General features: G+C 30.3%; 2 protein-coding genes across 2 annotated transcripts in view; one reads left to right on the forward strand and one right to left on the reverse strand.

Annotated features, from left to right (window-relative positions):
- Positions 1-4,210, forward strand: LOC141536697 (protein will die slowly-like). Its single transcript, XM_074257399.1, is given in 12 exon segments — positions 1-179; positions 255-360; positions 441-537; positions 790-861; positions 864-952; positions 1,050-1,139; positions 1,207-1,346; positions 1,437-1,668; positions 2,010-2,016; positions 2,019-2,072; positions 2,075-2,095; positions 3,301-4,210. Coding segments are annotated over 11 exon segments (993 nt in total). The 5' UTR covers positions 1-179; positions 255-270; the 3' UTR covers positions 3,402-4,210.
- The window catches only part of Poe (E3 ubiquitin-protein ligase-like protein poe), a 25,440-nt gene continuing 2,016 nt past the window's right edge, over positions 3,734-27,157 (reverse strand). Inside the window, 23 exon segments of the mRNA XM_074257398.1 lie at positions 3,734-4,361; positions 4,427-5,602; positions 5,605-6,379; positions 6,381-7,659; positions 7,661-8,222; positions 8,225-8,947; positions 8,950-9,036; positions 9,039-9,074; positions 9,077-9,433; positions 9,436-9,534; positions 9,537-12,279; positions 12,345-12,546; positions 14,220-14,366; positions 14,443-14,597; positions 14,706-19,394; positions 19,945-20,522; positions 23,175-23,343; positions 23,419-23,594; positions 23,875-23,992; positions 24,069-24,303; positions 24,401-24,567; positions 24,835-25,356; positions 25,948-26,381. Of these exon segments, the coding sequence (XP_074113499.1) occupies positions 4,297-4,361; positions 4,427-5,602; positions 5,605-6,379; positions 6,381-7,659; positions 7,661-8,222; positions 8,225-8,947; positions 8,950-9,036; positions 9,039-9,074; positions 9,077-9,433; positions 9,436-9,534; positions 9,537-12,279; positions 12,345-12,546; positions 14,220-14,366; positions 14,443-14,597; positions 14,706-19,394; positions 19,945-20,522; positions 23,175-23,343; positions 23,419-23,594; positions 23,875-23,992; positions 24,069-24,303; positions 24,401-24,567; positions 24,835-25,356; positions 25,948-26,381 (15,494 nt within the window). The 3' untranslated portion in view covers positions 3,734-4,296.

Raw genomic sequence — 27,157 nt, forward strand, 5'->3', positions numbered from 1 at the left:
ATTTGGATGTTAACAATATTTTGCAAAAATTTGTTTAGTAACTATACGTTATAGCATTTTTTCTAAAGCATAGAGCGAACAAGGTTATTCGAAAGTTATTCTTATAGTTTTTTTCAAATTAATGAGCTGATTCAAATAATTCTCACAACAATTGAAAAAATTACGATGATGAGCATAAAGTATTGCAAAGACATTTACATGTGGATGCATTTCAATTACAATAAAACTAATAATTTTTTTTTTTTCGTTCTCAGATATTAAACTGAAACAATGGTACCTCTTGGGCCCTCTCCAGTTCACCAATCGTTAAATAGTGTAACGTCAACACCTTCTACTGGGACTAAAGGCAGTTCGGCTGTTGTAAGAAAAATTATTTTAATTTCATAATTTTAGTTCTAAATTTTCCTAAATATTAATTCGATTTCAATTTTATCCATTAGAAACCCAATTATACTTTAAAATATACACTCGCTGGACACACTAAAGCTGTATCTTCAGTCAAATTCAGTCCGAACGGAGAATGGCTAGCAAGTTCATGTAAGTAAACGATGATGTCAAACTAAAGATTGATTAATTAATATCTGATCATTTAATAAAATTTTATTACAAACTAAGTATTAATAAATACTATAGAATTTTATATTTTCGTCTTTAATCGTTCATCAGCGTAGACTCATAAATTTTAACTAGGAGTATTCTCAATACTGTAGTCTTGAATTTAAAAAAGTTCTGATATCCACATAATACAAATATATTTATATACATCAATCCGAATTTTATTATTCTCAGCTGCTGATAAACTTATTAAAATATGGGGATCTTATGATGGAAAATTTGAAAAAACTATTCAAGGGCATAAGTTAGAATCTCAGATGTAGCGTGGTCTAGTGATAGTCGATTATTAGTTTCTGCTTCTGATGACAAAACTCTAAAAATATGGGAGCTAAGCTCGGTGAGTATTGACTTTAAAATCATTTTTTCTTGATATTAATCATAAATCACGATGTAATACATAATACATATTTCTAATAATACATAACATATTTCAGGCTAAGTGTTTGAAAACTCTGAAAGGTCATAGTAACTACGTTTTTTGTTGTAATTTTAATCCTCAATCCAATCTCATTGTTTCTGGTTCGGTAAGTTTTTCTTTTCTATAACTAAATTGATAATAATGAAAAAACTTTTAAAAAATTATTTTTCTAGTTTGATGAAAGTGTTAGAATTTGGGATGTTAGAACAGGAAAGTGTTTAAAAACATTACCAGCTCACTCTGATCCCGTAAGTGCTGTTCATTTCAATAGAGATGGATCCTTAATTGTATCTAGCAGTTATGATGGATTATGGTAAAATTCACTGAAAATTTTTATTTATTTTAAATTATCGTTTCTATTGATTTTTTTAAGTTTAAAAATTATAATTATATCATTAAATAGCCGTATATGGGATACTGCATCTGGACAATGTTTGAAAACTCTTATTGATGACGACAATCCACCAGTATCATTCGTTAAATTTTCTCCCAATGGGAAATATATTTTGGCAGCTACTCTGGATAATACTCTTAAATTGTGGGATTATAGCAAAGGAAAATGTCTGAAAACTTACACAAGCCATCGTAATGAGAAATACTGCATATTTGCCAATTTTTCCGTCACCGGCGGCAAGGTTTGTATAAGTTCTAATAATTTTTAGTTATTAATGGAGTGAACGATTTCATATTTTCTGTAGTTTAAACCTTCATTTTTTTGAGTTTTGGTTAAAATTTGTTAAAAGTCAATTTCTAAAGCTTAAGCTCACTTGTACTAAGATTATTTTAAAGTCTACACGTGAATTTAATTAACCCTCAACATTCCGCATAAATAATCTCTTTTAATACGTTTTTAAAAAATCTATTGCTTTCTTTTTTATTGGCAAACTATTTTTACTTAAATTTGTGAGTTTTTAATTATTAGAGTAAAAACTCTCTAAATAAAACAATCAATGAATTGAATTTTTTTACACTGCAGTGGATTGTTTCGGATCAGAAGATAACATGGTATATATTTGGAATTTACAAACAAAAGAAGTTGTTCAAAACTTCAAGGTCATACAGGTATGACTTATTTTATTTTATTTTTGCAATGTATAGTGGGATAAACGTAGTAAATGTAGATCCTTGAAGAATATGTAAATATTGAAAGTATTAAGATTTTTTAAATTTTATACCGTCATTGCAGTAGGCACATCTGTAAAATTATGATTCATACAATCCCACCATTATTATTGGTTTCCGAATGCTAATTTTAAATTACTAGCTTTTACCCGCGGCTTCGTACGCTTTGAAGCCCTTAGATAAATATAAAAGATCATTACATTCCAATAGAACTGAATCAATGTGATTCTAATTTTTTGACAACAATTTTTTTATCTTCTGTAAAAAACAATTTTTTTTTTTTTTTAATAAAAGTATCCTATGTTATTTCTTATACCTCCAAGAATATGTGTACAAAGTTTCATGATGATCGGTTCGCTAGTTTTCGCGAGAAAGCGTAACAAAAAAACTTACATTCACATTTATATTAGTAGGGATTTACTGCCAAATTATTACTCTTAACAGAATTTCAGTATTTAATTAACTTTAAATCAACTGTTTACAATTCTGAAAAATGCTGGAATGTTTTGAAATTGTCTCTATAGGTGTATTTTTTATTGTCTCTTTAAATAATATAGAAAAATGATTTTCCAAGTGTGAAACTGTATAATTTTTTTATTAGAGTATTATAATGACAATAGTATATTACATACCAAGGGCAGTAAAATAAGAAATGTCTCAGATCAAATGTTGGCCGAGGCAAAGCCAAAGTGAATAAGCATGCAATCTGAGGTTTTCTTATTTACTTTCCAAAGTGTGTAATATACTATTCATCATTAAATCATCTTATTAAAAAAGAAATATAATAAACTGTGGTTGACATTTGCAACCTTCAATCATATTAAAAAATTCTACAAATAACTCAGATATTTTAAAAAATTTGCTAAAGAGAACACTATTTAAACTTAAAAAAAAAAAAAAAAATCCAAACATCTTAATTGTAATAATTATTTATTCAACCCGGGTTTAAAAATTATTGATAAAAGTTTGAAATAAGGTATTCAAAAAAATTTAAGAATGTACACATTATCAAAAAAGTATTATAAATTGTACACTAAAAAATGTTATGTAAATTATAGGAAAGTTTTGTTAATATCATACATTATTATCTAAATTTTTGGTTACTAATTTAGTCATTTATTTTGAATTTTAATATTTTTTTGCAGATGTCGTGCTTTGTACAACATGCCATCCAACCGATAATATTATCGCTTCAGCAGCTTTGGAAGCTGATAAAACTATTAAATTATGGAAAAGTGATACATAGACCATTCAGTTTTAGTAAAAGATTGATCGTATAAAATTTTCCATAAGAGACGTTCTCTGGGATTACAGTTTTATTAATTTCTCTAAATAAATAAGAATTTCTAAAAAAAAAAAAAAAAAAAAAAAAAAAAAAAAAAAACGCTTTAATATTCGATATATTATTTATGAATCTATTTCTTAAGTAAACTTTTTTAAAATTTTTATTTGATAACGAGAAATTTGAATTTCAAGTTTTCATTAATTGTATAAGTACAGAAAAGACAGCAAGGTTTATTTCGATGAGTGCGAGAACAGAAACAAATGGAAACTAAGGAAATAAATTTAATCTGTAAGTTTTGCTGGTAGAGAAAATTTATTTTATATTTTTATAATCTCGAATATCTAATTAATTAACTATGTCCTGTAATTTCACTTCTTTTCTGTATTTAATTAAATTAAAGCTGACTGATTTCATAAATAAATTCATAAAAATTCCAATGTTCGTTTGTTTAAACAAACCATTAGCATTTAGATAGCCAAATTATCATTGTCTCTTTTTTTTACATTCATAATTACAAAAGTGTGACTTAAAAATATGAACTTTGGGATACAGTAAACAAAATGTTATATACGAGATTTTCTTCATATTCTAATAATAAATAACAGTACAGATTATATATGAACAGTAAAAATAAAATAAAATCAAAATGTATTTCTATGATACACATATACCATCATTTTATTAAATTAAAATTTATTGAAGAACAGATTTATATTATTTTCAAAACAAAATTGTAATTAATATGAATAAAATTATGTGTTACACAATAATTTATGATTATTAAATAATTTTTCCATAATTATTATCAAATCAATTTAAATATATTTAAAGTAACATTAGATTTCTAAATAATTTTTTAAGCTAATTTTTTTAAACAATCAGTTATATATGATTGTAAATCCGGAATATCGTCATATAAATCTGAAAATTTAATAAGAAAAAAAATTTAATCAAATATTAAATTATCAATTAGAAAAAATACTTACCAACAATATCACAAAATTCGTTAAATGAACTGCAGGGTAATAATTCATCTCGATATTTAGCTAAAACATGTTCTGAAGCTTTGATCATAATTTCATCATTTCCTCGAATATAGTCAGCTAAAGCAGTGGACCATTGTTGATATGATGTAATTTTAGCAGATGAATTTGTGTCCTTAAAGAAATTTGCGTAAATTGCATCAATGAGACCAAAATAGATAAAAATATTTTTATAAACAGAATACTCCTTGACAGTAATGTCAGTAATTGTTTTTGTCGGACCGGACGGTGAAATGTGCCGTTGATGAGCAAGTATAATAAGTCTTTGTAAATGTATTATTCTTTTTTCCTTCCATAAAGTAGGCGAGTGTAGAATGAGTGAAAGAGTTATCTGATACAAAGGTCCTTCAGCTTCATAACATTGATCTAGCCATGCAGATGATGAAGGCGATTTTAGATAGTTCATCATTTGTTGTTCTTCTTTAACACTAGCTCGCGTTGTATTCATGACATATAAAGCCATATGTATTAGGTAAGGTATTATATGCATATTAGACTGGGGCCCTCCACCTCCTGTATCATCATGAAAATTCTTTTCTTGAGCAAATCGAAGTAGTAAAAGTTTTAAATCATGAACTGTTGATGAATAAGATATATCTCTGTGACCCGTGCATTCTTGCAAATACGTATTATGTCTAGCTAAACAACTAGCAAATGCAGATTCAGGAACTAATGGTCCCCAAAGTGGAAGAAGACCATTACATTTGGTATTTGCATTTTGTAAAGCTGCGCTTTCCCATTCATCTCTGGCTCGTGCTAGACGAACTGCTGACATATGACAATCAACATGAACTACATTAAAATGTGTAACTGTTGAGTATCCAATAGTTTTTCTTGGTTTTACTTCAAATTCTTCAATATTGCAACGTTTAGTAAAAGTATATATTCCTAAAACCATGCTTGGCTTAAATTTATATCCTTCGCGACAGATTACACACACAAGTCCAGTCTCATCTCCAAGGTCTTCTATTTGTTGAAGAAGTGTTCCACTAGCAGTAACTTGTCCTTTATCGTTTGTTCGCATTCCAAGAGCACCAAGCTGACGTTCTCGCATTGCCATCGCTAAACGTTTCTTTTCACTACGAGTATTTTGACGAGCTTCTTCAATTAATTTAGCAACTTTTTGTTTGTGCACAGTGCTTCAAGAAGATTTTCAGCTAATGATCCAACATGTTCATCAGATGATACTTGTTCAAGTCTATGGATTATATTTATTGTTATTTGAGATGCAGTAAGTTGAGTTGGTTGATGATCTGTTGCTAAACCAGTTAAAAATCGTAGAATGTATTTCAAAGCTGGTTTTGATATGAATTCTTTCAGCTCATCACTGTCAGTACGTAAAAGTGTAGGCTTTACACATGGAGCATAAACTGTTATATATTCAAATGCATCTCTAACAATACCCATATCAATAAAATAGTCTTTTAATGTATTACCAATTACATTTTGATCGATTCCCTGGGTTAATACACAGAATAATTCCAACTTTTGTTCATCCTCAGCTGTATGCTCATAATCAAATTCGTAAAAATTAAGCACAGGTTTAAAATAATTATAGAGAATATTCATTTTATCTTGATTACCATATGTTAGAGTAGCGAGAACTCGAGCAAGATGAATTAAAACATTAGTACTTTGTCTAACAGCTGATGATTGAGTACAAGAAAGAAGAGCTTCAATATGTTCTGGTCCACCCAAAGTTTTTGAAAATTCTTTGAAAGATTTTAAAGATTGTGAAGTGGCATTGGTAAGTATTGTTTCCATAATATCTAATAATTGTTCTGTTATTTTAGCTTGAGAGCTATCAGATTCAGTAGCAAGACATTTTTGAAGTATTTCAAGTAATATTGTAACTGCTCCTAATTCAGAGCGACTCAAAACTTCTTGATTTTTTTTTAACTTTAACACTCAATCTGAATAATTTTAGTAATACTTGGAGAAGTGGCCGAGCTCGATTAACATCTTGAATTGCAGCTAAACGAGCTAGCATTACTTCAAGTCCTCCACATTCTGCCAGCACATTTGCCATTTTATAAACTTCCTCGTTATTTATTTCTTGTTCAGAACTAACATTTAACGTTTCAACAAATTCTTCAGTTGCATCACCCAGTAAACCTCTCATTCTGTAAACAACTCTCATAGCATCACATTCACCTCCCTCATGAACCCAAATTTTTTTGTACACCTCTTTGACTAAAAGATCTAAGCTTATTATTTTATTATTTACAAGGAGCTCCATTCCATTGTCATCTTCAAGTAAAGCTACAAGCTCACAATCTTGACAAATTTTATTTTTTACGTCTCTCATTAATGGACCAAGACCGGGCTCTAAACTACTGTATGGATTACCAAGCATTCTTCCTTGAAGAAAGTCTTCTTGTTGTGGATCTTTTTCTAAAGTTAGGAAAAATTCTCCAATATCATTTTCTTCAGGATAAATTATTGAGCAAAGTCTTTCAAAAACAAATACTGGTGTTGTAACGTCTTCTAGACTATATTTTTGTACAGTTTCTACACAAATAGACATGAATGCTTTAGTTTCTTCTTCTGTTCCTGTAGTCATTTCTTCTAACAATTCCAAAAGTTTTTCTTGTGTATCATCAATAAGCCTAGTTCTTTGTACAACCAAGCGTCTTAAAGAAAGATAACCATTGAGAACTGCGCCAACTAATCGACCCTTATACTGTTGTTTTATATTTTCTTGTTCTAAAAATGAAGCTAATAATTCTGTTATCATTTTTAATGAATAACCTTGAGTCAAATCGCTTGTTAAGGTAGATTCTTCTAACCGATGTAGTTCTTTTATTTCATCCATTAATAAATCAGCCAATTTAACCATTACCCCGCGTATAGCTAAAAATTGTTTCCATGGTGCTTGACTAATAAGATTTTGGAACAATGACAAAAACTCGGCACTATTTTCACCAGAAAACTTTAGTTCATCAAGATAACTAATTAATAGCACTAAAACTTTCTTCTTACGTTCTGTACCTTGGCATATACTTTCAATCATATTGCAAGCTACTTGCCGAGCAAGTCTTGAACTTGGATTAAAAATAACTTCCTTTAACCACGAACTGTTAACTAATCGAAGAGGTTGAATTTCTTTTAAATTTAAACAATGATAATACCAACGACGTGCATATTTTTCAATCAAATACAAATTTCGAGCTTCATTTTTTTAAAAGTTTATTTGAAGAAATATTTGATTTTTTTAATGGCATTTTTTGTAACCATTCGCTGAAATTGTGACTTAAAGCATTGTTAAGCCACTTGGTGACGTCAATATTTATTCCTTCAGGTAGTTGGACAGTTGCAAGAGATTCTATCATTTTATCTTTATTTTTTTTTGACATAGGTTGATCAGGTTTAATAAGATCTTGTAAAATTTTTAAGCAAGGTAAAATTAGATTTTCCATGATAATTGGACTTTGAGATTCTTTACAAGCCATAAGGAATAATTGAGTTACGCAGAGCAATTTTTGTTCCCAACAAGAATCTTCTTTTTGTAATAATGCAGCAAGAAGGGCCATTTCATATCTGATTTCCATAACTAAATTTAAAGTAGTAATTCGATTTTTTAATGTCATATTCACTCGATTTTTTAAAAGAGAACAAAGTTCTTTTGTTGATTGTAGATTATCTCGTGTAATTAAACAGAGTAATTGCCGTACATCTTCTTGTGTTTGTACTGTTCCTTTACATAAATTATGATCAAGTAGTTCCCGAACAAGACCTTTTTACAGAGAACTTCTCTAGCTATGCTGTTAGTAGCTAGTGCACGAAGAAGCGTAAGACAGTGTTCTGTGGCAGCAGATGCACATCCATAGCACCTTCCTGTTTGTAAAACATTATTTTCTTCTTTAATAACACTATTCACTTTTGATTTACTACAAAAACTCTGAGTTCCTCTTTGGTTTCTGTCATATGTTATTAGTTCTCGACGCCAAGCAATTACTCGTTGAATTATTTTGCTTAACTCTTCAAAGGAAGTTTTACAATCTCCACAATATCGTTGAGCTAATAACTGTATTGTTCGGTTTACTTGAATGTTATTCGATACCTGAATACCTTCTTCAATGTTTCTATCTAATTTATGTTCCACTATTTTCATTAAAAGCATCTCTAAAGTAGGTTTGTTAGATGTTAAAGTTTTGTAAATTCGATCAGCTTTTTCAAGCCAAGTATTAATGGTAGCTACTGTTCTTTTTCGATCTTCGTCATTCTCTATAGGATCAACAGCACAACACGGTCGAGCGGTGAAAGTATAATCAAACTTAGCATATTTGCAAAAACCGCACGCATGACATAGAAATGGATCTTTCTCATCATAATTAATAGCTCGACACTTATGGCATTGAAATACATTTTCACCACAATTAGCACAAACTCCAGGATTAGCTGGAACACTAGCAGAACATCTTGGACATTGCAAAGTTTCCGAAGAAGCTTGAATATTTTCAAAAAATCTGCGTATTCAATCATTAAATTACATGCGATAATTGGTAATGGAAATTCCATTTTAACTTCTGTTTGTCCTTGTGTAAGTGTTATTTTTTTGCTTTGTACCACATTGCTGGTTTATTTTTAACTCTACAACTGCTTGAACAGATTTATTGTTATAAAATATATTTATCGTTCTCACCATTTTCACTCTTTTTAAATCACCAATACGTAAAATTATTCGACTAATAGTGTGACTAGATACTAATTTGACTATTTGTGTTGTTGTAGTAAATTTAGAATCGACTTTAATTGAAGAAAGTTTAATTGTAGCCATCGGTACTTCGGGATTGTTGCATACTAAACATGGTTCACTTTCGAGATAATATCCATCTAATTCTACAAATTGTGCAAGCATCGTGTACAGATTTGCACTAGGATGACAAGAAAGTAATTGATTTTGAGTATGAAGAACTGTAATAGCTTGTTCCATGTAAGAATACATTCTTTTTCTGCATCAGGAGTTTTTAAAGAAAAATAACCAAGAAGATCAACAAATTGTGCTGCTTTTCGACCATAAACAGGAAGAAGTGGCCATAAATTCCAAAAAGGTCTAATAAGGCTTCTTGTTGAGATGGTCCACTATTTTTATATACTGCTAAAATCAATGAATGTGCTTGCCACCGAACATTGGTATTATTGGTTTCTAATAAAAAGGTTTTGATAAATTTAATAAGTAATGTTGGCGATATTTGTTTTTGAATTTGTTCTACTAAATTAACGGATTGAGATTCTTCGAACTTGGCTTCTATGTCTGAATCTTCAGACTTAGCACGATCTCTGCGTTCTTTCGAATTTGTTACCAATTTAGATTCTTTTATTTTGATATCTCTCAATTTAGTTAAAGAACAAATAGCACATTGAAGAAGTTGAAGAACAGTAGAACTTACGCCTTCATTGATTAAGGTCGAAATTGTAAAAAGATATGAAAGTATAGTATTTTGTTTTAAACAAAATCTTTGCCAGTTTCCCGTTCGACTTGTTGCTACTTCTACGCAGCACTTTAAGTGTTCCATTAGTTCAACTAAAGAATCATACGGTAAATTAATAGAATTTAGATGTGCTTGGAAAGGATCATATCCTCCAGAATTACAAAGTTGTTGAACACTTTGCATATGAGAAACAAGAGCATGTAAATCACGCAATTGTCTATATTTTTCTTTGTTACCGCAGATAAATTGTAAGAGCTTCCGTACTTGACGTCTGATAAACGGAGTTTGATAAAGCATCATATATTCACATAAATAGAAATACCAAGCCTGCTGATCAAACGATGGATGTAAAGAAATATTTTCTCCGTACTTATGAACTTGATATGGCAATCGTAAAGCCATTTCTGTTAATAATTGTGGATAAGGTTCAAACACATCAACAGCATGTCCTTTAACATATTGCCGTAAAAAAAATGGAGACATGTCAGGTGGCGACGTTGTTAAATGTTCTTTCAATAATTGTCCACTCATAACAGGATCATTGTCTTCGGATGAAGTTGTCTTCCAATATTCCAATAAAGCTTTCAATAATATCAAGCAGTAATTAATAACTCCGGCTTTATTGAGAATTTTAGCTGTGATTTGAGGAATGAAATTTGAATTTTCAACCAGTGATTTATTATTGCATTTTGATCTTGACATCAGCACACTAAGTAAACGCATTATAATTAAATGAACTTCTCGTTTTCTGCTGCGTTTATGAATGTCTGTAACATCAGGTTTTTGCATATTCAATTCATCCACAAGTACGTTTACTAAATTTTCAATACTACGACGATCACTTTCTTCTTGACCATCCAAATCTGATGTTAAAGCCAGTAATACTTGCATAAAAGGGATAGAGAGAACGCCAGATACATAAGTTAACTGAGGTATAAATTGAGTTAATTTTTCTAGTAATGAAAGTCGCACAGTGTGAAGTTTAACCATAACTTCAATTGTTACTTCAATTTCTGGATCAGTATTTTGTTCTTGCTCATTTTGTGCAGTGATACTCAAAGAAGCAGGAATATTTGATGAGTTTACATCTACGTGTATTAATGATTCCTCACTTGTGCGGGGAATAGTTTTTGGATTATTATCATCATATGCTGAAGTTCTTTCTGAAGTATTTTGCTCATATATTATATTATCTATAGCACTACCGCCACTTTCACTTTCTTTACTATCAGTACTTCTCACTTGTTCAGCAAGAGACGTTTGCAAGGTTATACTATCCGCAGTTGCTGATGATCCTTCATCATCGGATCCTCCAGTGAAGGTACTTGAATTGGAAAAATTACTTTGATCTTGTCTTGAAGTTGATTCACGTACTTGACTTACTTCTTGCATAGCTCGAGTTTGAAGATTTTGTAAAGCAGAATTACTTAAATTTTGAATACTTCGAATACTTTGAAGATTAATCAAACCCTGTTGGAAATTTTGTTGGAGAGTTTGTAAATCGGCACTACTTTCATGGTCTTGTAAGCTTAAAGCAATAGCTAATTCTACCATAGCTTCATCATCAGTATCGGCTGGAAGTTCAAGAAGTTGCGGTAACCTTCTTGATTCAAGAAGTGTTTCTAAAGAACTTTGAGCTAGGACTCCACTACCTTGACTTGAATTCGCTTCAAGAAGTGCCACAGGTTCAACTGTTTCTACATCAAATTGATTTCCATGATTTTTAGTACCTTGCGATTTTAATGTAGAAGTAATGTTTGATTTTTCATCCATGTCTGCAGCCACACCCGGTGTATCACAATATGGTGGGCTTGGCACATAAACTCTACCTCGTTTAAATCGAGGTTTTAAAGCTTTTGCAATGGCTTGCTTGGCACTAAAGCTAACAGTAGTATCAGATGATAATAGAAATTGAATATATAGTTTTGCAGCAATACCTGTATTCCACTCTGTATCACATATTGTAAATGCATGAATAATTTCAATTAAAGCATGTGTGACAGCTTCAGTATGAGTTAAACCGGGAACTACAACAGGGCCCAAAGCTAAATTTTTTGGATAAGCCATATGAAGCATCCAAAATACATCCACTAACTGTAAAACTAAATGCTGTTCATTATCTACCCGAGACCGTTGACTATAAAAAGCTATACGGTTATTTTCAAAAATAGGTAGACTATTTTCATCAATAGATTTTGTTGTATTTTGCTCAGCAAATTTAGTTAGATTATATGGCCGAGCAATTGCAATACTTCGGACAATAAGTACGAGCCTGTAAAAATTTTCAGCATCCATCCACGTTTCATTAAGCGTTCGCATTACTTTTAATGATTCCAGTACATGCATGAGCAAAACTTGATCCTACAAATAAAAAAAAAATTTTTGTTCATTAATAAGTGAATAAGAATAAAGATAAATCAACTTACTTTATGAGAATGATACATTGATTTTGTGTTGTGTAAAGCTGCAAGAAGTGCTGTTGTACGTATTTGAACTGGTGGAGGAACTGGTAATGTTAAAAGACATGAAGCCACATCTATTGCTGCACTTCGAAGACATAATTTGCTCTCATCATTTGCAAATAAAGCAAATGACGGTTCCAGGACTTCCAGAATACTAAAGATCATTCTGTTAACATAAATAAAAATTAGTGAAATAAGAATTCTTAACAAATAAAAAAATTAATTAAATGATTGACCCCACAAGTCTACCTCTACAAGTTTCCGCTAATTTCAAATGCAAATCCCCTAAAATTTCACCAATTATAACATTTTTCAGCTCTTCGAGCTTTTGAAAATAACTTTCGGACAAATCAACCGATTTTAGAATATTTGGCGGCATTTCACACGGTTGAGAGTTTTACTAAAATTTTCAGAAAGAATCTGATAAAATTGAAAAATTCCATTAAAAAATCTCGTTTTTTTAATCATTTTTTTGAAATTCAATATCTCACGAACCAGTTAACCGACTTTGTGGTAAACTTGATGGCATTCGACGCAATTTTTTAAGCGCTAATAGTTAATTCATTGTATCAAAAAGCAGTTTCCAAGTTATATTAAAAACACTTTTGTGGGTATTCTTTCGTCAACAATATCTCTTGAACAAATCAGCCGATTTTGATGCAATTTAAGATAATAGACGCAGTTTTTTACGTTCAACAAAAAAATATATCCCGAAATAATTGGTTCGATGAAAATTTTTCAAATTATTTTGAAAAAACACTTTTCGAGATTTCTTTTGACAACGATATCTCACGGACTGTAACGGTCGCTTATTTATCAAGGTAAAATTTCTCAAGTCACAATTTTTCAGTAATAAATTATGAGTTAAATATTTATCAACATCATAATTAATTTTTGCCAAAATTAATTCGACAAAAATTTTTCATAAAAAATTTCTCACGCAAAAATTGACAGCGGGGTCCGAGGCGAAGCCCCTTATTCAAAAAAAGTAATCAAGATACGTGGCGAAGCCCCCCATTTGAAAAGAAATAAATTATTACGATACATAAACAAGCTTATGTGCTGGTCACTAGCGATCGCCTGTTTATCATTTGTTCTAAGAATATATATCCTACTCATTTATTTGATGCATTATGACTCATCATTCTCTTTCTACAGTATTATGATATTATAAATTCCAAATTTGAAACATTATTCGTTACTACTACCTTGTGAACAGTTTTGCAAAATCTCCGAGGTTCTATTTTGTGGTATTTTTTTGGTATCAAACAATAATACAATAATGTAAAATTATAAGAAAAATTAAATATACATTTGTTTTATGAACGAATCAACCGATTTTTATGCGGATTGTGGTAATCGACGTTGTGTTTTGAGCGGAAAATTCTGATAGTGTCGATTCGATCTACATTCAAAAAAAAATTCCAAGTTTAGTGAAATTTTCTCAGATGCCGCAAATCGCTTTTCGATCGGATACTCCGTCAGACAATTCGCACATAATTACATTTTAATATGTAATTCATTACTCAAAAACAGTGTGGTGAATTGATCTGAAATTTTGGTGGTGAATTATTAATATTTATTTATCTTTTAATAAGAAAAATTTTATAATTTTCTTGAAATATGCTTTACAGGGCCCAACTACCTTAAATTATTTTCACAATAGTATGCAATATGTTTTGATTCCTTGAACTAACAAGGCTATAATAATTAAAATAGTTACCGAAATGATACGAAAAAATTTTTTCGATCGTAAAGCACTCTCTGATGTTTCGTATCATGAGTCATGGCAATAGATTTTATGCTTATAATATGTAAAATAAAGATTATCTTACTTACTTATCAAGAGGTGTAAGTGGACTTGCAACTACTACATTTTCATTTTCATTAGTAATCATTGAACTCGCAGTCGGTGCTGGTGTTTGTCCCGTTGTTGTTTCATCTGATTCTTCAGGCCAACCGAAAGTATCTTTGGTTTTACCATATCTATAGTACATAAAATTATATATTAAATGTATTCAACTGCATTAAGAAAAAATGAAAACATTGATCAAAATCATACATTTTTATTGAATCAACCATAATAACATCTGGATCCTGAGAAAGTCCAAAAGTAATAGTCAGCTTTTTGTCAGCCTGAAGACTTTCTTCTCTTGTTAATGGTATATCGAACCAACGACTTCGCGTCAAAGAAGTACGAATACTTCGACCAAAGACCTTTTAATAAATTTCGATTTCATTAAAGGTAAACATTAAGTTACAAAAAAAAAAAATAAATAAATAAATAAATAATTAAATACAAAATAAATGTTTAAATAATTTTACCTCTACATAAAGAGGAGCTCGTTGAATGTCTTGGCTTCCAAGTTGAACTCTTATACCGGTAATAACCAATGTAGGGTCATTATTAATAACATCTACATTAAAACCAATAGCTTTTGTAGAAACTACATACATTCCAGTAGTATTCAATCGATGTTTTATTTGAGCTACATTATAAATTTGTAGTAAGTCATTTCCGCCAAATTCAATATCATTCATCAACTGACAATGTTCGAAATAATCAATCGGAAATGAGACTACTCCTGAAGGTTTACCAATTTTTGCTGTTTTCTTTTTTCTATTTTGTTTTATACCAGATATTGTGCTGAGAGATTGAACATTTGGAGACATCCAAAATCCAGTTTGTTCCATCGCAGCCATGTAGATTCTTAAGCTGCCATCTTCACAAAGAAGTATAAGAGTTGTTCTATGTTCAGCATTAGAGCTGGGATGTCTTATAGCTACCATATCCATTATTTTTGCTTTAGGAACGACTTTTATTTCTTGAATCATTATCACATCAGGCTTAATCATTAAGATTACTGGATTGTTACTAGTTTGAAATACTGAGCAAACTAATCCTGGATGGTTAGCAACTTCGCTCCATTGACAAAGAGGTTGTGGTTGGTTATTATTTGACTTATTACCATTTGTTTTATTATTCTGTAAATTTATTTGAAATACAGTTGTTATATCTGAGTCCATGTTCTTTAACGGTGCAATAAAACTTTTACCGCATGTATAACTGAAAAACAGTAACTGAAGTGCATGAGAATAATAAAGGGAAACTCCACCACCACCAACTTGTCCATAATCTTTAATTTCTGGGTGATAAATATCTAAAGTATTAGTAACATAGAATGGACCGTGTTTAGCAGAACTTTCTTCGGTCATTGCTTGACTATAAATATTACCTGCAGATGACATAAGAAGAAGATAGAAAACTCCATCTTCCGTATGCACAAATGTACAATCCCTAATTTTACCAATAGGAACAAGAAAATAATATTGAGGACTAAGCGCATCTTTACTGAGATCATAAATTTTAACAAAATCTGCAGTAACTAATGACAATTGAGTTTGAGAACCAGGTAGCCATATAGCCTTGATAATAAAATTTCCCGGCTCACGTTGAGGATGAAGTACCAAATGATCTGATACTATTCCAGAGCTATTGAAGGTCAAAACATGACAATCTTTTAAACCACAGACAGCTAAAAAGTCTTCATTCCATGGATTACTGGTGATAGTTAAAACTGTAAATGGAATAGGCGCAGAAGCTAACCGAGTTAAGGTAAGTTTACGTTTTGATGAGTCGGCTTGTTTTAGTAAGGTACTCAGTTGCAATACAGTAATCTTGCCTTTTTCATGTGAGACCGCGAGATGCTGTCGTTTGCCATGAAGAGATGATAAACAGCACATGGCAACTCTTCTTATCATATGAGCTGATAAAAGTTGTCTTATCGTTTGTCCTTGATCACCTGAATAATTCATTCTTACATTTTCAAATGCCCCTTCTTGAGAACCTAAAGTTGATAACATCAATTGGTCAGTATGTTCGAATTTTTTTTCTAACGTGTGAAGTTGTCTAAGTGCAATTTGAGCCCGAGTGTGACATCCAACTGAAGAATTTTTTTGACAAGAAATATTTACTACTGGTAATAATGTTTTTGTCAATTCTACTAATGAAATTATCAATCCACTAGACCATAATTGGGATAGTACCCATTCTTTTGAACTTTCTAGTTGTTTAATTAACTTCAGTTGTTTTTTCTTATCTTTTTCATTACGATCTATTTTTTCATCACAAGAAATAGGGCTTGTAGCTCGTTTGCGCAATCTATTAGCTGTTGGGGTATTACTTTCATTTCCATTTGAATTATTATAAGTTGAAGTATTTCCTGCTTGATGTTCTGAAGATTGAGGGCTTCTTTTTATTAAAGCTTGACAGGATCCATCGTCTTTAGAACCACAATCACAGAAAAAATTTCCATACTTGGCATAAGTTACATCATGTCCTTTATGACATACTCGAGCACAAACTGTACACACTCCAGCCCCGTCCACCATAGTACATGTATGGCAATGATACCAATGTTGGTTTGTGAATTCTTTTTGTGTTACTGTAAATGTACATAGTTTATTGCAAAGACTATCTTCATCAGAATCTTCTGCAGCACTTTCATCATCTTCATGAGGTAATTCATCCATCCAGTCATTGTCATTAAAGTCATTTAGAGGAGATGCACCTTCCCAAGGTGGACTTGTAGCTCTATCATGCATGAACAACTGCGCAGGACAAACTGCATTAACAATATCAGCAATATAATTTAAAACACACCATCCTGCTTCAATGTAAGGTAAAGGTTTATCCAGTGTCTGTAGATCGTTACTCATTAATCTTTGTTTACATAACTCAACCCAATCAGTTGCTGCTTTGAATAGTAATATATGTCCTTTATCATTTCCTGTATCTGCTAATGTTATCATTACTTGCATTAATTCAGAAAATCCAGCTCCTTCAACAGATGAAGATAAAAGATGATATCCCCATGGTATTAACGCTTCAAGTATAGTAGCTGAAACATTATCACTGAGTGTATTATTGGCTTTTACAATATAATTTGTCAATGATTGAAGTAATTGATTATGTTCTTGCATAAGTTGATAATCTTCATTAAAACTAGATACTTGATTGCTGTTAGCAGAGTTTAATAGTACAGTTGGCCAGGTTACTTGCTCATTTCCCGATGTGTTATTTAAATTATCATTTTTTGATGTTCCATTGTTATTTCCTGAAGCACTAGCAGTTCCTGTATTTTTACAACTTTTAATATTAGTTGGTAATTTATTTTTAGCACCTAAAATTATATGCCTTAGCCAAGACTGAAGAACATCATTTTCAACATTGGTAAGATTTGAAACCGAACAACATAAGCGGTCTAATGACTCATCATTATTTGTTTCTGCAGTTTTAAATAATTTATTAAAGAAATGAAGAACATGAAAGTTAAATTGTTGAGATGCTTGAGGAGAAGAAATTGATAATAGAACAGATAATAGTGTTCGGTTGGGGCAACATGTAAAAAATTGATTTAAAGCTTTGCATCCAATAGGATTATCCAACAATTGCTCCCAATATTTTATGCATTGTTTCAAAATTTTACTATCAACAGAGAGGTTAATAGATTCATTATGCTTTGTATAATCAATAATAACATTGTATGTATGGTTTAGAACAAAAAGATACTCTTTTAATTTTCTTGACTCACTTTCAATAGGGCCCAATAATTTAGTTAAAATTTTTGATGCCATATCTTGTAAGTAATCAGTTCTTGCATCCATAATAAGTGCTATTAAAATGTCAATTGTTTGATTGTAAATTTCAGAATTTTCTGGTACGTTGATGGGAGTAATGTATTCATGAAGAAAAACTACTAAAGAATATAGTAAATTTTTAAGTGATGGATTGATTGAAAAGATTCCATATTCTGATAATGTACTGATATGATGATTTACAATTGTTAAGATATAACTTTCTGCTGGAATGACATCATTTGCATAAGTATTCCATGATATACATGTTACATTCAAAGCTTTCCATTTATCTAAAATAGAACGAATTCCAAGAGGTAATAGTGTAACAATAGAAAAATCCGTAGCCCAATTTGCGTTAGCAACACAAATAATACTATCTAAAACTAAATAATCTTGTAGATTACATTTTCCAACTGACTCAGTTATTTCATAAATTTGATGAAGAACACTAGATCGACAAGAAGATAAAATTACTTCCGTCAATGATAATACATGTGGAAGTACATCAACAATCATTTTATTCGTAACTGATGATATTGATTCTGAATTCTGCGGATTTTTATTAGTTTCGATGTTATCTGTTGGCGTTTTAGAGATGTTTTCATCTATAAGAACTTGTAATTTGCCAATTATTGCAGCTAAAATAGTAAGTGAACTTAATTTTGGTAGAGATGATTGTGGCATTATTTTATCAGAATGGTTCAATTCAGGCTTAAATATCTTAATGCAGTTTTTTGCTAATGTTATATCATATTTAAATGAGTTAACTGTTGATGATACTGTTTTAAGAAGGTTTTCAGCATATTGGGTAAACATTCCTTGTTTGACAAGACAATCTTTCATCCATGAAGCAAATGTTTTATGGGCAGTTCGAGGACCCCAAATAAGAGAATACAGAAGCATTGGACCAGCAGGAATCTCTTCGCCTAAAGCTAATTTGTCCATGTATGTTGCTGAAGGTGGCAACATCAATAAAAGTCTCCAACAAATGAAAAAGCAATATTGCGTACCACATAAACCAGTTATAGACATTTTATCTTTTCCATCAGTTTGGGATTTTCTTGGTATACTGGTTTGATTAATGACATTAAGAATATCTATTAATGCTTCTACAAGTAAAGGATACTTAATTTTATCTGTTGTGCCTAAAATAAAATTGCATGCTAATCCATCTAGCTTTGGTATATCTTGATTATTAAAGTCGGCGTTAGTTAAGTTATAAAAACGTGGTTTCATAGTAAATTCATCTTGTGATCCATTTTTTGGATAATTGTCTTCGATTTCTTTCCAGGGAGTGTAAACTCTTGAAGCATGCTTACTTCCTTCTTTTGTGTCGGGTACTAAACTTGTAGCAGAAAGAAGATTCCACTGGACCTAAACCAGAAATAATACAATAAATGAGGAGCTGATTTTCAAAGGGGTATCTTTTCATATTTTAAAAAAGCAGTTTTTTGAACTTTTAAATATTAATTACTTCGAAAATTATAAAGACTCCTAAATGAAAATCGAATTGTAGCTTTGTAACTGATAGCACTTTATAGCAAAATTAAAATAGTTTGATGAAATATTTAGAATTGAAGATAACCAGTTTTTTGTCTCGATTAATCAAAAATGAAAAAATACCCTTTTGAAAATCAGCTCCTCAAATGTTAATATATATTATTTAATATTTAAGAAATGTATGAGATTTTTACTACCACACAATTGTTTCTACTATGTAGGTGGCCCTGTTATCTCAGGCAAGCTTAAAGTAGCTTTTAAATTATTTTGCATTTTTACGATATGTATTTTCTAAAAATTGAATTATATATTTTAATTAAAGTAAATACTTCGGAATAAATAAAAGGAACCTTTATTCTGAAGTTTTAATGAAATGCACGAAATAAATAATAAATCAACTATTGAATTACGGTAAATAACTTACTTGTTCGAGCAACATCGAAGGAGCATCATATAAATGTCTCATCATATATTCAAGTAGTAATAAAAGCCGTGATAGATGAAGTATTTGTGAATCATTCATAGAAGTTTTAATAGCTTCACTACACCGTATTACTCCACTTGCAGTTAATAATAAAACTGATTTTTTTTGCATTAAATTAAGTGAATGGAACAGAAAAAGAACCAATTGAGCATGTTCAACATTAAGATCTTCATTTTCTGGCTCAAGTGTTATTGGAGGGATGCAAACATTTTCAATTAAAGTTGTGATTAATCTCTGCCAAATACTAATGCAAGCTGCTTCTTTTTCTGACTGAGGTTTCAGTAAAAGAATTTGAGCTAAGACACTAAGAGTCCTAGGATAAACTTTCAAGGGCCATAAAACTGATGATCCATTTTCCGATGTCCATGGACTAACTCCTAAGTGTTGAAGTAGTGTATTTTGCAATGACTCGCTTAATGTATTACGTGCCAATAAATTGTGAGTATATCGGCTTAAAGCTTGAGAAAATTCGGTGTACATAGTACCGAGTGTGGCACCATAAAATACAGAAATAGTCCCTGTAAAATGAGTACTATTGTTATTATACATCTGACTTATAAAATATAAAATAAAAAAATTGTATCGATATCGACGTTCTAAGATTTTGTAACCCACATTGAGAAAATTTCATAGCAGACGGTAAAAATAGTTTATTTTTAATAGAGGTTAAGAGGACCCGGTGGTCTAGCGGTCTAAAATTTAAGCTACTTTAAAAAATTTTATTTCTATATGAAGGTAATGACTAATGCTTTTAAATTTTTTTTATACTTATTCTATTACTTTTCAAGGACACAAAAATGAGAATTGAAACAAAAAAAAATTTTTTTTTTTTAAATTAGAAAAATGGCGTTGAAGTTCCCCTCTCTAAAAAAAATGGACCGGACTGGTGGATGTTGATTGATCCCTCTGATCTGAAATATAAAAAAATGACGGATTTTTAATTAGCATAAGTATAGTTATTGCAGGAACTAGAATGAAAAAAAGAAAAAAAAATATTTAACACAATGGCGCGTAATTAGAAGTACAAATCTGAAAATTGTTTTCAGAAAATACTTTTAACTACGCGTCATTTTGTCAAATATATATTTTTTTTCATTCTAGTTCCTGCAATAACTATACTTACACTAATTCAAAATCCGTCACTTTTTTAACTCCCGCTAAGAAAATTGAAAATTTTCGAAAATCGAAGTTATTGTTTTTATCTCGAAAGTCGAGTTTGTATCAGATCTCGACGTTTTGAGGTTCTAGGAAGCTTCCCTGAATTAAATTTCGTGAAAATTTGAATCGATTAGGTTCGCTAGAATTTGAAAAATCTCAAAAATAAAATTTCAAAAAAATAGTTTTTTTGAAATAACTGATAAACAGATTTACCGATGGATTCCAAAAACTAATCAGCTCTTAACCTCAAAAAACCACGTCGATCGTCACCGGTCCGGTCAAAATCGGTTGATTCGTTCGTGAGATCGTTGTCGAAAAAGCGCTAAACGAAAATGCCGCTTTCCGCCTCCGTCGAGGAGAAATAGTATATTATACCCCTTGGGAAGGAAAATATGATAAGCCTCAGATCACATGTAATTGTTATATTTCAGAATTATGTACTATTTCAAAATTTCTATGAAATTTCTAGTCTGATCAGTTCACGCTCTAAGATTGTTTAAAGTGCTCAAAAAACTGCGTTGATTGCCGTAAACCGCGAGAAAGTCGGTTGATTCATTCAAAAATAATTACGGTTTAAAAATTCAAAAAATTGTGTGCTATGTAACTTCTATCAAACTTTTGAGCTCAAAGAGCTCAAAACATAGAACAGCTATCTCTTTGAACTTGGCGAGCTCAAAATAACACGAAAATCATAAATCATATATCTTCGAGCTCAAAAATAAAATAAGTGAAATGTTGAGCGCTTAGGTATGGAGTTAGCAGGAGGTTGCAGGGATGGTCTTTAGGGTCAACCGTTTTCCTAATTTTCTTATTTCAGATCAGAGGGAGAGATCAATTATCACCCACCAGTCATGTTCATTTTTTTGGAGAGGGGAGTTTCAGCGCCTTTTTTCTAATTTAAAAAAAAAAATTGTTTTTTGTCTAAATTTTGATTTTTGTATTGTTGATAAACAATAGAATAAGTGTAAAAAATTTGAAAGCATTAGTTACTACTTTCATATAGAAATAAAATTTTTTAAAATAGCTCAAATTTTAGGCCGCTAGACAACCGGGTCCCCTCAAATAGGATTCGAAGAATACAAATTACCATTAAATAATTTAATCTCTACATTTTTACTATGAGATACACAATATTATTATGAATCTATTTTTCAAAAAGTCAAGTTGTTAAATTTTGTGGGTTACGATATTTTAGACTTGGACATCGATGCACTTAGCATCCAAAACACAATGTTTATTCAATTTCAATAATTTTTTTTGCTTTTGAATTAAGTACTTTGACGATAGCATATGTGTATACATGCTCTAACGTGTGTTGTAAAGAATTAACTGTGAATTTGAATATACAAAAAAAGTTCAATTTTTGTTTATTTAGAGCGTATTGTTGCCTTTAGAAGAAAATTGCCGAACTTGCATTTAGTAAATTTTACAGAAACCAAAAAAAAAAATTAAATTTTGATGTTTTATCTTACGGAAACGTTAATTAAATCAAATGTATACAATATTTTTATTTTGAATTACAATTATTCAACATAAGTAAACGAGGCAGCAGGTCCATCTCATAAGAATTTTTTAAAATATATACTTGTTAAAATTTTTTAACTCTCTGTTCAAAAAATTGTTTTAAATTAATTCCAATCGGATTTTCGAAAATCAAATTTTTATCAGATTTCGACATTTTTAAGTCTTAAATATTATTATTATTATTATTATTATTATTATTATTATTATTATGATTGTTATTATTATCAACATCATTATTGTCATAGCTTAAAATGAAAATTTCTTTCAAGTGCTCAATTTAAAATCGATCATTCCTTGTAGTGTAGAGAATATTCAACAATATTAACTACTATATTTTGATTCGATTACATTGTATCATTATTTGACCGTCAATTAATCAAAATTTCATATTTACTTTGTTTTTTACACTGATATATAGTATATAATGCATTATGATTTTTAAGGAATTTTCTTTAATATGAAAATGATAATAATAACAACAATAATACCTGTTTCAGTTCTAGCAGTTTCATGATCTAAATCTCGAATAATTGCAGCCAGAATCACCATCTGTTGCTCGATTAATCCATTGACCACATATTCTCGCACATAAGAACTTCGGCTTCCAATTAGATGTTGATTCATAAATTGGAATATTTGTGTTGCTAATGAGATATACTGTGAAAAAAGAAATAGATTTATTAATAAACGAATAATTAATTCATATGAAAGCTCTAATAAAAATACACTTACTCCATGAGGTTCACGATTATCAGGAACAATCGTAGCTGTGGTGCGTTCAGGACCGAGTTCATTAGTTGTTTCTTTGGTAATATTAGATGGTGATCCTTCAGAAGGGGATAAAGTTTCTTCAAACCATAGTCCCAAGATAGGTTCACTGTCTTCCTCTACCGACATAACAGTTTGTTCTACATAGTGAACATACCCCAGAAAGTTAGTAAGATAGATCAAACAAAAGCCAGTTAATAGCAATGATAATAGAAAAAGATCTTAAAGTAGTGTCTGATTACTGTTAAATCTCATCAGTATGATTTGTATTGAATTGTTAACAAATGGTTGTTATTTAAATGAAAGAATAAATGTTTAACTATGCATAAATTAATTCCGTATACTTTAAGGTATCGTTGTGAAAGCAAAAAATATCGTTGGATTGATTTTTTTGTTAATTAATGACTTCTTAAATACTACCTTCATCAGTTGAACTTTCTGAAAAGCTCAGAAGATCTTCATAATAAGTCGTAGAATCTGATTGGCTCAATGTATCACCTTCTTGAGGATGTTTTTGTACCCGTTTCAAAGTACAAGCCTGAAGTTTTTTAATGTGACATTGTAAGAAAGATAATTTTTTTTTTGAAAATAAATAAAAAAATATAATTACATACTTTTCGATAGCTAATTGTTGCTAAATAAAATAGCAAATGATTAAGTGGTGCTTCCTGAAGAAATGTCATAGCTCGTTGAAGTGCTGTTGAAGCTGCTAAAATTTCCAAAGAAGCTGGTTCTTCTGGAACTTGATTTTCTTGAGTAGCTTCTACAGAAACGTCTTCAAGTAATGCACTCATCACTGAAAGTGCATGAGAAGCAAGAGCTACTGACAAAACGCCAAAACCTTGCTGACTGTTAATATAATAATAAATAAATGTAATTTAGATAATATAAACTATTCTATTTTTCAAAAAAGATTAGTATTTTTTAACAAATCAAATTTCATTACACTTTCATCAAGTTAATGCGTGATGTTCCATCGCGAACTTTACTCGGTGATTTGCCTTTTTCCTCTTTATTTTTATCTGTTACACTACTAAAGCTGCTCACAGTCAATTGAGCTTGAAGACCGGCAACTAACAGCCAAACGCCAATCAATAAATGGTTTTGTAATACCTGAAAACAATTATTAAGAGTTTGAATAAAAGAATTATGATTATGAATGTTTATAAATCAGGTAAATCTGTAGATATTTAAAAAAAATTTTTTGTTTTTTGTAAGAGAGATTAGAAATCTATTGGAGATGGAGAAAGAATCTTTCCCAGTTTACGATAATATAAAGTAATCAAAAATTTTAACTTAGCGCAACTTGATTATTAAATTATATTATATTAATCGAGGAAAATATAAATACACAAAAAAAATAAATAAATAAAATCTTACGTGTCCACCTGCTCTGGTACTGCATTTAATTATGTTAGAAGCTAATCCAAAAATTTCAAGAGTTTTTTCAACTACTGTTATAGCTAAAGAATCGTAATCTTCTTCAGTATTTCTTCCACCCTGGTTTCCTTGAATTCCTGTAGAATTTGTATTGCATTTAGGTGATACAGCATTGGAAACTCCAACTATACTTGAGGCCGTTGCGTTAGCGATTGAACAATACAGGCAAGACATAGTAAGTAGTGATAATTTTTCAAGCTTTGCCGATGTTAACGGTTCGAGAACTGGTAAAGATAGAACTGTATGCACTATATTAATATCATTTACGACAGAATGTAGACTATGTCGAATTATATGAGCTTCAGCATGATTTGCCGGCAAACTAAAGCCTTTTTTACTCATATAAGCTTGATACTTTCGCATGTATCGTGATAAATGAGGTAAATTGCAACACATATCGAGTAACGTATCTCCAGCTCCAATATTCTGTAGAGTACCGATATTATTTGCAATAAACATAATCTGAAATAATAGTAATAATAATTGATTATTTATATATGAAATTTCTAGTAATTATTATAATCCCACTGATTATTGAACTTGTAATAAATATTAGATATTGATTACAGTTAAATTGATTAATGATTAATGCAATGAGTAGTGAAAAAAAGCATATACATTATCTGTTTGTACTGTATCAAATCGAGTAGGTTTAGAAGTGATTTTTTTTTTATTATTTTCAAAATTCCATACGTCCTTAAAACGTATAAAAAACATCTCTATATATATATATATATATATATATATATATATATATATATATATATATATATATATATATATATATATATATATATATATATATATATATATTTATTTATTTTAGGTACGTCTATTTCAGAACTCTAGCTTAAATCAGTACTTGAAATAAACTTTCAGAATAAAAATTTCATTTGTTGTTTCAGTAAAACTTTTTTTGTTTTGTATTTTTATAGTAGTACAAATTTGCGTCCGTACGCTTCGACTGAATAGTTACTTGATGTTTATGCGAATAGAGTATTGACATTATATACATACATTTTTTGGAATAAATATATTTATAAAAATACTAACCTTGATTTCATTATTTACATTATTTCCGCTAGATTCTGTATGATTTTTATTGACCTCAGGAGCTGCTTCATTCAAAAATGTCACAATAGGTATATAATCCTGCAGCGGCGTAACCAATTGTTCAAGAATTGATGTAGAAAGATCATTTCTAGTTTTTTTACTATCTTTATTTAATTGATAGGAATAATCTTTTTCCCCAGCAGATGAGGATGTTGCTAAGTACAATGGAATATTTGAGTTTTTCATAATAGCAATTAATGCTATTTCTTCGGTTTTTGTAAGAAGTGACTGTCCTGTACATAGAGCTTTTATCGGTAGTAAAAGTTGTTTCATTGTTAAAATAGTGGATGATCCATCCCCTGGCTGCTTGCCTACTAAATACCTCAGAAGGATTCTGCATGCTTGCCAAACTGTCGCGATTCGATTCTTTGGTACTGTAATATAAAAAAAGTGTTAAAAAATGAAAAATTTACTTTTGGTCAAAACTTTCGTTCATTTAAATTCTTGCTCAATTAAAATAATTTAACTGTGATAATTTAAGTTAATTCACATGACTGTGAATAATTTAAAGATTTAATAAGATTTGTTATAATTATAAAACAATTGATTTTCAATTATATTTCTGAGCAAAGCATACCGTAATATCAACTTTATTCAAAATTGTCTGTTCAATAATTAAAAGTCAAGTTTCAAAGCTTAAAATAGTGCACGGAAAAAATAAAAAGTAAAATATGTTTAGATTCTTGTCAATGTATATTTATCAAAGAGTCATATGATCCATATGATGGCACTTTTTGATCATTATCGATGAAGATTTCTTAAAATACACTAATATATAAGCTAAATAATATGTAGAAAGTTATAGTAGATTTCACCCCTAGGAAGGAAAAGTAAGAAATGTCTCATTTTAGGACTGAATACTATTTTTTTGTCCTCTCGGAGAGGAAGCAAACCTTATTTCTTTTCAAATAGTGAAAATTTTCGTATTAGAATATCTACTTCAACATTAAGGACTAGTTATCAATCAATATTAATAGTATATTACACACCGAGGGAAGTAAAGTAAGAAATGTCTCAGATCACATGTAATTGTTGGCCGAGGCGAAGCCGAGGTCAACAAACATGTGATCTGAGGCTTTCTTATTTACTTCCCGAGGAGTGTATGCTATTTTTTTGCTCGACAGGCAGAAAGTGGCAACTTCATTTAGCG

The sequence above is a fragment of the Cotesia typhae genome, unplaced genomic scaffold (assembly GCF_013202065.1).
Source record: "Cotesia typhae breed Kobodo isofemale line unplaced genomic scaffold, CoteBio_Ctyphae scaffold_152, whole genome shotgun sequence".
In the NCBI taxonomy this organism is placed as follows: Eukaryota; Metazoa; Arthropoda; class Insecta; order Hymenoptera; family Braconidae; genus Cotesia; species Cotesia typhae.